A 15,159-nucleotide genomic window follows, 5' to 3' on the forward strand; every position below is an offset into this window, starting at 1 on the left:
TTTTAACACCCATTTCTAATAGAATAGTATTTAAGAAATGCAATAGCAGTTTTACTATGTGCACATTAAATGATTATTAAAAACTTACATTCTATGTCAATTGTAAATCAGTTAAGTAATTATTCCTATGAAAATATTTGAAGAATAAACTATTGCTAATTTTAATCATAAAATGTTAAGAATTAATGTGTTAAACATGCAGAAATTCAAAATACAAAATTTTATACAATAAAGTGCTTTAATGGAATAATAAAATCACTTCACAGCTCACCTTTAAAACTGAATTTCTGGTTCCTAATTTTCAAAATAACACATGATTATGCTACTGAGGTTTAGTAGCAACTGAAGCTAAGCCTTGGTTGACAAAAAATCTTGAAACAGACTTTTTAAGAATTTTTCAGAAATGGTTAAAAACAAACTTGAGTTTGTAGTTTCTTAAAACAGCTTTATGCTAATGCAACCGAGGTGTCATGTGACCAATTTCATTTTAAACAGTTTCCCTGATTAGTAGCAATCTCGGGAAGATGTGTCATATTTGACAGAGATGAAATCAGAGAGAAAATCTTTCCTGTTTAAATTTACAATTCCTAGCTTAGTTGATAATTTGAGGAATTTTATAATTCCTCAAATTATAAAAAATAATGGCCATGGATCCTCACATAAACAATGCATAATGACAACAAATTCAGTCCAAAATGAGTTACGATATGGAAGTGCTTATCAATTTTGTGTGTTTAAATGTGTTTATTATTCCATTAAAGTATTTTGTTGTTTGAATTGCTACGAGTTTTATATATGAATATACTTGCTTCCTTTCAAAAAATTTTAATATCAAACTTGTACATTTCAAAAGTATTAGTAAATTTGAATACTTTTATAATGTTCCAAATGTATTTTTAACTTAAGATATTTAAGTAATAATTAATTAACAAACTTACGTTAATGAGATGCTGCCTGGCTTCGGAAAGAGTTGCTTCAGGAGGCGTAGAAAACAATGTTGAAGCTATCTTTCTTTCTATCCACGTCAGCATCGCTACCTGTAGTAAATAATCTTTAATTACTAATTAAAATTACTTTGTAAGAATTAGTAAGAATTTTAAAGAAATGTTAAAATTCCTCATAGCACCATCTTCCTAACATATGGTGGAGAGTGGGATCCAATGGCTTTAATCTTAGTGCTTCATCGACGTGTTTCTACAAAATACAAACATTCGTGTGATGATACGGCAAAGTTATCGGCATTAAAATACATTTTATTCATTCGTGGAAATTAAGATAAAGTTTATCCAATTTAATTTAACAGAAACTAAAATTTGACACAAGCATGTTACGGCATTAACTTAGTAAAATAAACATTTCAAAAATCAAATTTATAACCAAATAATTTTATTTATTATTTAGTAATACATTGATTTGTAGTATTATCTGTCTGTAATATTGAATTATTCTAATTTAGCACCATCCAAAAAATCTTTGGCCAAACATTAAAGTCTTGATCTGAATTTGTAAATCCATTCTTGCAAAAAATGTTTTTCCAGAAAGAACAAATGAAAATCCTCAAATAATGTCACATGATGAACAACTATAAACATTACAATAAGCAGAATCTACTGTGTTTATAATCACTTTGCTTAATGTTATTTAGTCTGGGACTTGCCTGAACCAATAAGTAATACTACAATTACAGATTATTCTGATTTCACTAACTCTAACATTAGAAAGGGCTTGCTAAAACAATTAAAACTATACAGCTTGGAGATTTATTAATTAATATCTAATCTGACTGGTATTGTACATTAGTACTAACTTTAACAATAGCTTAAATTGCTACTGTTACACTATCGTATTGTTACGTATGGCAAGAAGTAACAATTAAAACAATGTTGTTAAGATTGATAACAATTGCATGTTGTTAGGACACAGGCCGATAGCACGAAAAGAACTTATGATCCACGATTACAATAAGTGGAGGCTACTGTACATAAGTTAATGAAAAAAATCCTTCAACTCATCACCACTTCCATAACCTTCAATGTTTAACACAGAAGTTTGAAATAAAATAGGAAACTCAAAATGCTAACATTATAAAAATATTAATACAAAAATGTATTAATATTTTATCCATGAATAATATAAAGTTTGTCTTTTTTGATAAATAATTTAGTCTATAATCCACATGCTGTTATTTTCTATCCTTCTTAGACATGAAACATTTTACAATATCAAATGTACAATTAAAAATCTCAAAAGTGGTAAACAAAATTCCAGCACGTCCAGTCACATGACACTCATTCATTACAGTGGATAAGAAGACAACAAAATATGGAGGTTGAACAACAAAGTTTCCACATTTTATAGTAGAGATTTTCATAATTATCAACAAAAATGTCCGATTACAAGTAGACCAAACATATAAAAAGCGAGGTTGAGGCTGAAGTTTTAAACGTGAAAACGTTTATGTCGGACGTTCAGCTCCACTTTCTTGTAAGCCTAGGAAGTTTGACAATGATGTTTGGATAGTCAGTGGAATCATGCTCGACATTCCAAACACCATTGTCAAACTTCTAGGCTTACAGGAAAGTGGCATTGAACATACAACGTACACAACCTCAACCTCACTAATGAATCAAATAGAGCATTCATTAAGAAAGACTAAATTTATCGGTTTGACTCTCATTTCAATCTTAATTATATTTTTCTAATTTGATAAAGTTCTTATAAGACTTACATGTGTTTTTAAACTCAATAGACAAGGATTTATTTCAATATAAAAAGGTAAGTAATTGGCTACTTGGCAAGGATATTCTTTAGATATTTTAGTACAAAAAAAATTGATGTTTATAAAAGTAAATCTACTTTGATTCAAAAATCATGTGCTTTGACATCATTTATCTGATGTTCACCAATCATAAGTAGCTTGTTTTATGTTATACTTAATTATCAAATTTATTATTGGGCTATAACTTGGCTAATTAAGGTTTGGGCTGTTTTCTACATACAGGTAATTACTGTATATATGTGTAATATATATATATATAACATTTCTATTACAGTGAATAAAGTATTTTCTTTTTAATATGAATGCAAAATGGGACAAAGTTATTTTGTTACCTTTCTATTTAAACTTGCGTCTGTAGAAACAAACCACCACCAAAATGACTAACCACTTTTTGACTTTCTTCATTTGTCTCTTGAGCCCCAATACCAAAACGAACTTTTCGAATTCCTAATGTTGTTTGGAATACGTCTGCCATGATTTAAAGTTAAACCAATTCTCTGCATTCTAGAATAGCATGTTGGGTAACTTTCGACACTCATTCAATTCAAAGGATCTAAATTCTTCCATTTGCTTCTGCTCCAGTTTAAGCAGAAAAGTAACGAAAGACTGCAATATTATGGTGTTAGATTGTGTGTGTGATGAAGCTATTAAAAAGTTTATTTTTAAAATACTGTATAGTTTATTTGTGATTTTTACTTATATAATCGTTTGTTATACAGGGCGAGTCAAAAGTCATTTAACACACACGTAAATCAGAGTTGGATGGAGGAAATTTTGACACGATATAAATATGTTATGCCTAGGGCAACGGTCTTTGTGCAAGTAGGTTGGACGGACACAATCTCTAATTTACCTCAAAATATTTAAATGGGAATCGAGTTGTGCGATATGTGAAATGAAAACAGAATTTCAAAATGATATGGTGCAATTTTTCTGTACCTAATTTTAATTTGTAGAAGGTTTTGAAGAAATGAATCTAACCAGTTTCTCCTTTATCGGATGTGTCAAATCAATGCTGAGTGCATCTAATGCATGAGGAATGAATCCAGATCATTCTGATGTACGGGGAGAGGCATTCATGTCGCATTGAAAATGATTTCAAGTTTAGTCATATCTTTCTGTATTTTGTTCTGAAAATAAGATGTATTGTCATGTTTTTATGTAAAATTAATCTGTAAAAGACTAAGTAATTATTAAACAAACAAACAACCCATATAATATACTTCATTTCAGTTTTAAATTGTATCAATAAAAGATGCATACATTTAGTTTGATTTGTATATGGCAATGTGACATGTGGGTGATCTGCTGAGGGGGCTGCCTCCCAGGAAAACTTTCTATAGGAAACCATTCCCTATTTAGGTGTTACAAACGTGAAGAAAACTTCATGTGGCTAGCCTGTTGGCCAGACACAAACCCAGTATTCAGTTTTATCCATCCACTTTTCCTCTCATCTAGGGATCAAATGGGATGCACAATTGAGCATTTTGTTGTAATAATGATATTATAGTATTAAGGGAACATATTGTTACAGAAACATTTAAATTATTATTATAACAGAAAATTAAAAAAGATCAAAATTTTAGTCAACAGTCAATAAAATATTACATGTCAATATAGTAAGCAAGTAGTCCCTTTGTTGGATCACTGACTAGATGCCATTATTCTCCTTACAGAAGAGAGATAATAGCAGCAGTTTATATAATATATATATATAAAATGATCAGCATTAACATTTCCAGGATAAACTTTGTGTGAATGAAGAATAAGAAATAATATAAAAATATTCACCTTAAAAGTATAACCATTTTGAATTTTTTCTTGAACACCAACATATTCCGCTAAAGACCCGATCGTAATGGCATACCATTTATGCACTTCGGGATTTATGCTATTTTGTTTGAGAGCCTTTTCGGCATACTTAAATGCTAAATACAATAAAGAGACTATCGGTTAGTGAAATCGGTACTTGCCAATAAAAACAAGTAAGAATAATATTTAATTATTTATTAAACAAGCATTTCAATATAAATATACTTATTTAGTAATAATTATATTAATATATTAGTAAGACAGTGAGAATTACAGAACAACAAAAGAGAACAAATGGCAAAAAAGTACAATACTAAATGAATGATGCATTTTCTTAGAAGTATACTCATAAAAAGGGATTTATTAGTATTAGGCATTGTGAATAAGGAATAAACCAAAGAAAATGATACTGTAAAACTACTGAACAATATTAAAACAGGGCATGATCATTTGGATGATAAAAATATAACATGCAATACAGATGCCTGCATAAATATGTGGGGCAATACTATCTTAAAAGTTAAGGAAAATCATATTAAATGAAGTTTTTTCATTGCTATTGTATCCAAGTTGTTAAAACTTAAAAGCAGCAAAATACACACTTTCTCCTCTATGCTTTATACACCATGTAGTGTTCATTATTTGCCACTGGCCAGCTTGGAGCCAATCACAAAAAAAATCATACTTGTAACACTTGGAATTGCTTATTTATTATTAAATGCACTCTTACCTAGTACAATGTAACAAACATTAAGTGTATAAAATTACATATAGGTATGATTGTATCGTACAATAAAATTTACATATTTATGGGCATATAAATACAAAGAATAAAACAAAAGGAGGTTAAAACAGAACACACAATTGCACAAGCAGTAATAAAACCATTTTTGCACAACAATTTTATGATGATAGGATGGTGTTTTAACTTTAGAGTCAAAAGTATGTTAACATCTAAAAATACAGAAAAACTGCTTAATTTTGATGCCATAAACACAAAATGAATTATGAAGATACAAAAGAAATTCTTTTAAGAAATGGAAAAAGGTTTTTGAGATGTAAATGTTTACAAAAGACCAAGGGACTAAGCCATGAATATCAATCATGAGCAATTCAAAATCCACATTCAGCTAATTGTGAGCAGAGAAAAGATATTGTCAAACAAAAATATATGGGCAACCATATCAACCTATAAAATGCAAACTCCTTGTCCAGTATATGCAAAATTATGAATACATGAAAAAGCTCACAAATGAATAATGTTATTATTAGAACACTTACGTGCAGTGGCATTACAGGAGTGGAATTCCCGATCCGGAAATTTATCCGACTTTTGGAGAAAGGTTTTTCCGCTAGCACTTTCAGTAGTGTAAAACTACCATCATCAGGCGGTACATAGAATTCGATAGTTTAAGCTTTCCGAACGATGTTCCAACGGTTTTTTAAAAAATTTTTTTCAATATCAAATATTTCAAACGATATTTCTGACAGTTTGGCTGATTTTGGTTTTCGAATATTATTTAAAGGTTCTTACATCATAGTGCGTAGAAATGATGATAAATAAATATTAACGTGAGAAATGTCTGTTAATGAACATATATATAAACAAACACAAGGCGTACCAATGGGCTCCCCATTATCTCCTATTCTAGCCAAACTGGTCGTGAGAAATATAGAACATCGGGTTTTCAATGCCCCTTTAACAATCCAATATCCTCTCATGTATCTACAGTACGTTGATGATGTGCTAATTGCGTGGGATAGTTCCAATGAGGACTTGCTTTAATTTACTCAAATATTAGCTTCTATTTATCCTACAATTAATTTTACTGTCAAAGAGCAAGAAAATAATAGAATATCTTTCCTGGACTTAGATATACATACATCTCCGGAGCTTATATTTTCCGTCCATCATCCAAATAATAATACTCCACAAATCATTCCAGCCGCCACTTACCAACCACCACATTACAAAAACTCAGCTATATCTTCGCTAATACGGAGAGCTTACTTTCTCCCTTCTACGCAGGTGCTAGTTGAAAATGAATTATCCATTATTCAATCTACCATGTTAAAAGCAGGTTACTCACATTCAAAATTCATTTTTCTAAAAAATCGTGTAAAAAACAGTTTATTTCCACAATCTTTCCTTTCCAATAAGGAAGACTTAAAAATAGTGCACCCCCGATACCCTACTTAGGCCCTATCTCCTTAAAAATTGCACATCTTTTTAGAAGTAATGGTTATATTCTACCAATTACACCGCAACCAAATCTAAGAAGACTGCTATGTAACGATAGGGATAAGTACCAGTTGAATGAAAAATCCGGTATCCACCAAATCCTGCTAAAGCACACACTAACTGGTGAAGAGATTAATTATATAGGAGCTACTGCTAGAAAATTAAGTTCACGAATCCATGAACATCAAGAAGACATTAAAAATAATAGGCCAGTCACAGAATTAGCAAAGAAAGTACTCGACCACAACTACCAGTTTCTATGGAATGAAACAAAATTACTAAAATGCTGCAACGAACAAAAAGAGCTATTTATTTGGGAGACACACTATATTTCTACTACTATACCATGTTAAAAATTTGACACTTCCATGTTGTGGCGTTATTGACAGCGATTTGTTAAATTCCAGACGTGCTCGCTAGTACTTTCGACAGTTTACAACCGTCATCTTCAGGCGAAATTGAATACCATGCAACTCCCCAACTCTTGAGCTCCTACAAATTTGGATAACAGCGTTCAAACAACTCAACTCAAGATAAAAATACTCCTTCGTTGCTTATATGTTTATTTTGCATTGGTGCGCATACTTGAACGAACTATGTTCATTAACAGACATTTCTCACGTTAATATTTATTTATCATCATTTCTACGCGCTATGACATAAGAACCTTTAAATAATATTCAAAAACCAAAATCAGCCGAACCATCAGAAATATTGTTCGAAATATTCGATATTGAAAAAAATTTTTTTAAAAACCGTCGGAACATCGTTCAGAAAGCTTAAACTATCGAATTCTATATACCGCCTGATGATGGTAGTTTTACACTACTGAAAGTGCCAGCGGAAAACCTTTCTCCAAAAGTCAGATAATTTCCGGATCAGGAATTCCACTCCTGTAACGCCACTGCATGTAAGTGTTCTAATAATAGTATACGTCGGCGTAAAGTGCAAACTTATTATATCATGAATAATGTTAATATCAGATTATGTTTAATTATCAGTTTTTAAATATTTTAGTATATGTAACTTTTATTTTATTGTGACATGTACACGCATACACTTAAATTTCAATGAAACCCAACAATGTTTACTAAAAGTAATTGTGAGCATTTGTTTTCACATTGTTACCATAAAATGTCATTGTAACAAACACCAGTACAAATGAAACTGTTGGTAAAATAAATTTATTTTTGATTCCCTGCCAATTTCTCGTATTATACATCTTGATATAATAATGTTCCAATTTAACAAATTATCAAAGTAATGTAAACTTCTGATTAACATAATAGTTTCAACTGGTTTATGAAAGCAATCATCGAAAAAAACAGTGGCACCTTGGATCTCGAATTCAATTCATTCCTAGAGGGTATTCAAGTTGCAAAGTAATTTTTCCTGTAAGGAATAATGTACAGTGAAACACAATTAACTTAGAACTGGATGTAATACAAACAACCCTGCAATCAACCATAGCAAGGCTGAGACCTTTTCCAGCACATGGTATTTCACTCTATTCAAAATATCTACTGTTAATTTGTGGGAGGAAATCTATTGACACAAGGCTTTTCCTATTGTAATCGAAAATAAGTAGATAAATCAATCCTTTTAGTTCAACACATGGTATTTTCCTTTGAATGCAACAACCTCATCTATGACATTTTAGGTTTCATTCAATCAGATAACCTTTAATTTTCAAATTGTATTCTATCTTCTGTTTTGAATTCCATTCTATCTAAACCTGATGACGACATCTTAAATGTCTAAAACATTTGTTTATTTATAAGGTTTATTATAGTTATAAGTTGAATTAGTCCATTCCAAAACCCAAAAATGCCCACTTTAATTCTAAAATATAATTTAAGCTAAAATAGCATAACACAAGTAAATGCTCTAATTAATGCAGAAAACAAATAGATCAAGACAATGAAAAAGTTAACAATGCAGCACATATACAGTTGACTTTGGCATCCCATACATAATCACATGATCAGACACACCACTCTCATGCTTAGTGATGAGTTCTTTTTTTACTTTAATTATCACTCTTTCAAGCTTTCTCTGAGGTTTCATAGTCTCAACACTCTTCTTAGGTAAATGCACAGGGTGTTATTTAAAAAAAAGCACCAAAATTACAGCAAGTAAGAAACCAATTTATGCAAGGATGCTTTCAGAATGTCAGTCCACCTGTTCAGTATGTGTCCCAAATTTGTATCAATGGTGTTATAGTTACCGTACATAACCTAGGCCACTATGTGCAGGATTGTATTTCTGGGCAACGTGCATTTAGAAAAATAACAGATTTTCATTGTTGTAGCCAAAAATAAAAATTAATCTAATCTGGAAATGCTGACAAATCATGCATACCCATACAGATAACACACACCATACAGTATGACCATTTTTATTTATTTCAAGTTCAACTGTCAGGGTAAAATTTCCTCAAAAAAAAAAGTGTTCAGATTCAAAGTTGTTCAACCTCTAGGGCAGAGGTGGCGAACCTATGGCACGCGTGCCCAAATTGGCACATCAAAGAAATCATCCAGCAAGTAACGTATTATACGATATCAGTTTATTATCTTTTTCAATCAGGTTCTTTACATTTACTCTAATTACAGCATATTATTTTATTTATTTAATTATAGTTTTTTAAAACTCTTTTTGCCCTGTGGGCACTAAGAGGGCTTTTTTATTTAGCTAACTCCAAATGGAACAGTCGAATCACCACATGAAAATTTTCTGTGGTTTAGATCTCGGGTCCACAAGAACGATAAGCTATCACTTTGACCACTCAGCCATTCCGCCAAATTTAAATATAGTTACTAGAAATCTAAAACTTCTGCATGCATAATCATTTTTAAAGAAAAGTATGCTTACTATGTGGCACGCAGACTCAAAAAGGTTCGCCATCCCTGCTCTAGGACATTCGAGTTCCAAGATATCATTAATACATAAATATGCAAATTAGTTATTTTCATAGTCAATGGATACTGTTTTGACATAAATGTGTCAACCCAAATTTTAGTCATTAGTGTTCATTTAGTTTGTAGTATAGTATTATTGCTATACAATCATCCAAAATGGTAATCTTGACTTTATCCAATGCTGCAGGTGTAGTTGAGATTACTATTTCGAGTGAAGTTAACAGAATGCAAAGTTCTTCATCATTTCCTGAAAAAAAGATAATTTATGCCAAATAATATATTGGAACACTATGATGCATATTCATGCAATTCAGAAATACACACAGAGTAAAATCAATTATTACAAAACTTCTTTTGGCAACAAATAATGGTTATTCTGGACAGGAGCATGTAAACATCAATGATACCTTTACTTTATATAAAAGCTGTTTGTTTAAGAGGGTGCTGACAACACAGTTTTAGTTACAGAGATGACCAGATGCTCAAAGCAATGGTCATAGGTGACCAGAGGGCCAAAGATGTTTATCTATTTGTCCAACCCAGACTAAAATCCAAGTCATAGTTTCCAGTCTAAATCACTTCAAATTTTTCAGGAGTGGATTAACCGGGCTATGTCAAACCCTATGTCTTACCAGTTGGCCATCCTATCATGAGCCCGACCCGGCAAACCAGCAAGATTAAAAGGCTCTTTTAAAGCCCACAAGGCAAACAGAGTCAAAAAATGAAAAAAGTTACAAATAAACTCAATTCACTGTGATTTCTTACATAATTTTAAAAGTATGAAATTTGCATAACTAATGGTACCAAAACAGCTAATTTTAAAAATTATTTGCTCTTGAAATATAAGTTTTCTCCAATCATCTGAGATGATCATATGGCAAAGCACCAAATGCATCAGTCCATAATTCTAGAGAACAAGATTTGTATCCTGGCCGGCTTGGAAATTTTCACAAGCAGCATATGGGTGTTGAAAACCATCTAACCATTAGCCCAGACATGCCCACAAAGGGGAAGACCTTCTTAGTGCCTGTAGGCAGAAAATTTTGAAAAGTATCCAAATTTCTATATAAGATTCCTCTTATAAAATGTTTTGATATATTTCGGTACACTGAAACACATAGTTAACTTTATCGTTAAAATCTTTGATTAATATTTTATCGTGTCGTCTATTCTCTCAAAAGAATAAATAATCAATACATCTCTCTGTTTATGAAATGCTAAAGTAAACATATTAATTTCATTTTTTCAATATTTATCATTTTTAGATATGGTTTTCTTATTTACTCTCAGTGTACATATTTCATGCTTTAAGCTTTTTATCTGACATTAGTTTACTACTTTTAAGCAATAATATGCATCGCTTTCAAATTTATTTTATGACAGAGAACAAAAATATTTTGAAATAGTAATTTGGGACTAATTAGCAAAAAAATTAGAAATCTAAATTTCAAATAAATTTTATTAAATTTTTAAAAATTAATTTAAATAATGCTATATCATCTTCAAATAATATAAAAATTTTACCTTCGAAAGCTAACTCTTTTTTCTTTTCAAAATCATCCTGTTTCTGTGCCATAATTCCCTGCAGATGAGTTGCTTTAGCCAGCCGCCATAAATATTCGTCATTTTCGGAATTCTGAAAGAGTTTGGCTTTTTAAGCAATGCATTTTTGCCGTATAAGAGAATAACTAATTTTTTGAGCACTATTCAATTTGGCAAAATGATAAATTGAATAGTTTTAAATGCACTAGAAGATAAAATAAATTTTACATATAACAATTTTTTAGTCCAATGTTTAGAATCTCTAATTTTAAGTATATCTAGATGTACTTTTCTGAACTTATTTTTTACTTGTTAGAAGTAGAAATGCATCTTAGAATCAATAATGACTTATGTGAGGATCCGAATCCAGACTTTCCGTGTGTTTACATCATTTGTTCATAACGTCACATCATAACTATAAACTTGATAAATAACTGTCAACTTTCACACCTGGGAGAAAAACATCTGTTAAGTTCTCAGGCCTAATAACCACGCTTTCTCATCACCTTTTGACCTACTATCTCGATTTCAACAGTACAACATTAAAACAGAACAACAGAGTAATGCAGTCGTCGCCCTGTCCTCAAAGAGATCAGTCTCAAGTTCTGTATCTTTTTCCGTGTGCGTTGTGCTTTTCACTGGACCATCGGACTTATTTAAGTGCCTATTCTCTGGATTAACATCGACCCAAAATACTTGATTGCCTAACTGGACTAACTTCGTTGTCAAGACCTACTAGCAACTCACTAAAACTCAAGGTATTTATCGCCACACAACTTCTGTAAACTCTCTCTCAAGAACCGTGGAACTGTAACCAAAATCTTAGATCTATTTTAGTGTCTATTATCTATATCTAATATCAATTGTAGCAGAGATCTCTAACAGCTAGCATATTTCAAATTGATATATTTTATATCCTGTATGGCCTATAGTTACCAATTAAATAGTTGTTACGTTAACCCGTCTTTGAGTAAGTCACTTCCGGTGCGCTGTCTCTCCCTCCATCCAGAATCCGTTCACTCACCCATGCAATCATTTACGCGAGAACACAACGGTTTCTGTGTCTGTCCATAAAGACACAGCAGTGTCAGTCCTGACGAAACTTGTCATTGCAATCTTCGCCGACGCGATGTCGACCCTTCGGTCACGTGGTGTCGAAGTATAGGGAGGCCCTTCGGCATTGTCACACTTATATTCATGGGCTAAGACAAATGGCAGTCATTGCAAGTACTGTACATAACATGGTGTGCCAATTTGGGTATATGGATATAAGAAAGCCTTTCAGACAGCATTAAAATCAACAGTTATTGTATATGTTGAACATAGAAATGGAGATGCCAAATATTACCTTATATTTTTCTTTGTTTTTCTTAATGTAAAATTAGTATAAAAACACACTTAATAAAATTAATTATTTAAAAACTTTTCCAAATAAAATATCTTAAAATTCAATTTAAAAGTCAAAGTTTCCAAATAAAATATCTTAAAATTCAATTTAAAAGTCAAAGCAGGTCTTAGAATAAAAAAAAATACAATATATATTTTAAAATTTGTATACATGCTTAGTAAACCTGGGGCCAGTTTTACCATTAGACAAACCTAGGCAATTACTTAAGGGTGCCAGCCTTATTCTTAACGAAAAGATAGATCATTAATTAGTGTTAATTATTAAAAATGTTTTAAAATATTCATAATGATGTTATTTTTATAAATATCCACATGTTTAGGTATATACATGTACACACAAATATATATATATATATATATACATATACATACACAGTAGAATCTCATTTTAATGAATTGTGAAACAACAGATTTCTCGGAATAACAGATTTCTTTTCTACCCCAAATATATTGTAAATTTGATAGTTTTTCAACGTTTAGTTAATATTTGGGTGTTTCTGGGAAATTTGTATAGTTTGATGATGCACTTGTTACATTTAGAATATGTACAATTGAAGAATTGTACAAAGAGTGTCAGTGGCCAATACGATTGAAGAGAAATCATCTAACGAACACAGTTGCTGGTTCAGGTGTAGTGCCAAAATTTAGCAAGGCCATTAAGTATTTCTAAGTCATGAAGACCTTCCTGACATGTTTTGGCAAAAACAAACAGACCATACTGTATATAACACTGCCGATGTCAAGTTGTGTTATATTCAATAGACAGAAAAGTGGCATCGAAAGAAACCAAGGTGAATGAGTTTTTTTTAACAAATCGTGAAGTCAAGCAAAGTGCTAATGAGCATATGTAATTTTTCTCTTTTTATGCTTACATTATATAGGCCTAGTTTCTGTCAGCTTTGTCCTACATATGTATGGCATAATATACAATCATATATGGCATAATATACACACAAGTTACAAGCATATGTGTTTCTATAAAATAAAGAATAGAGATCTCAACAGATTGAATAATTTCAAGTATTAGTATTTCTTATATATAGGGGTTAAAAAAATGGAAATTTTTTTGAATAATGGATATTTTCTTGGGTGTGTGGGAAATCCATCATTTGCAATATAATAGATTCTCGGAACAATGGATAATTTTTGTCAGCTCGAGCAATTCGTTAAAACAAGATTCTTCTGTATATAGATAATGTGCAAGGGCACCTAAATTTTCTTTGCCTAGGTTGTTAGATACTTTTGCATCAGCATAATGTTTTATGATCTGTTTGTGGAAAACTGTCATTAAACAAATGATACTATTTTCTGATTGATTTGATATTATAAATTATCTTTCATTCTTAAAAATGCAATTTAAACAACATATTGAATAATATGATGGCTAATAAAATATTAATGTAAACAATTAAATCAAAAATTTTATGCAACCAAAACAAAATTTATACTGGTCACAGAATGATGCATCAAAGCTAGAGTTTGCAAAGTAGGGAAATTAGGAAATGGTAGGGCATTTGCCTACAATTTTCTAATACATAACTTTCTAACAAATATCAAAGCTTTACCTCTTCTATCTTCTCCAATAGCGTCATATATATTTCCTCCTTTTGATCACTGGTGCCATCTAATTTTTGATCGACTTCATTTAACCACAACTGTTCACCACTCAGATCAGAAATTCCGATGCTTTCCGGACCATTGATGGTTGCCCAAGAACCAGACACTTCTTCACTGTCGATAATTTGCTTTTATTAATAGAGATAAATTAAATTATTTAATATAATAAAAGTTAATTTATGAAATTATAGAACTAATTTCAGAATCATTAGAAATAAAACTATTATTAATATTTTCATACTGATGATTAATATCACCAAAATTTGTTTAAAGGTAATAACTTACAAATGAAAGTCTGTTAATTGCCAAAATTTATCAAGATATACAATTGATCTAATTAAATGATTCAATGACTAAAACATTCAAATCTGTTAAAAATTTTAATTCAAATACTTTGATTGGTATTCAGTTATAGTTGTCAAGTATGCATTATCTGGAAAATGGTAGATGCATAATGCTTCCTATCAGCATGGTTATATTTTTTCTATATATAGACAGGTCCCATGAGAGGGGATGCAGCCAGGGCCATCAGAGGGAAAAAAAAGTAAATTGCCAATTCGTTGACCCGGACCTTTCAAAAAAGCAAGGAAAGGATGATCTAGTCTCAACTCCTGTCAACCAATTTTCAATTCAGTAAATCACAAGTTACAGATGCAATAATTTGCTAGTCAGATTGCCAAAGCAGTGAAGGTACTAATCTAGTGTTCTGGAGGACATATTCAACTTACCAATTTACTTCCCTAACCATCCAGCTGGATAAAATAAATACCTATTTTATCCAAGTAAAAGCCAATTTGCTTTATACAATTTCACCTTAGGCAAAATTAAGTTCTAAGAAGACC

At 31.1% G+C, this 15,159-nt stretch overlaps 1 protein-coding gene across 2 annotated transcripts in view; it reads right to left on the reverse strand.

Moving 5' to 3' along the window:
• The window catches only part of LOC111613210 (regulator of microtubule dynamics protein 2-like), a 34,238-nt gene that overhangs the window by 13,849 nt on the left and 5,230 nt on the right, over positions 1–15,159 (reverse strand). For both annotated transcript variants that reach the window (XM_023354560.1, XM_023354561.1), the window contains exons 2-6: positions 14,266–14,431; positions 11,276–11,387; positions 4,571–4,707; positions 1,117–1,194; positions 939–1,037 (exon numbers count right to left, since the gene is read on the reverse strand). In XM_023354560.1, the coding sequence (XP_023210328.1) occupies positions 939–1,037; positions 1,117–1,194; positions 4,571–4,707; positions 11,276–11,387; positions 14,266–14,431 (592 nt within the window). The remainder of the gene's footprint in view (positions 1–938; positions 1,038–1,116; positions 1,195–4,570; positions 4,708–11,275; positions 11,388–14,265; positions 14,432–15,159) is intronic.

Source organism: Centruroides sculpturatus, unplaced genomic scaffold (genome assembly GCF_000671375.1).
Source record: "Centruroides sculpturatus isolate CEXI.00-Female unplaced genomic scaffold, Cexi_2.0 scaffold1936, whole genome shotgun sequence".
In the NCBI taxonomy this organism is placed as follows: Eukaryota; Metazoa; Arthropoda; class Arachnida; order Scorpiones; family Buthidae; genus Centruroides; species Centruroides sculpturatus.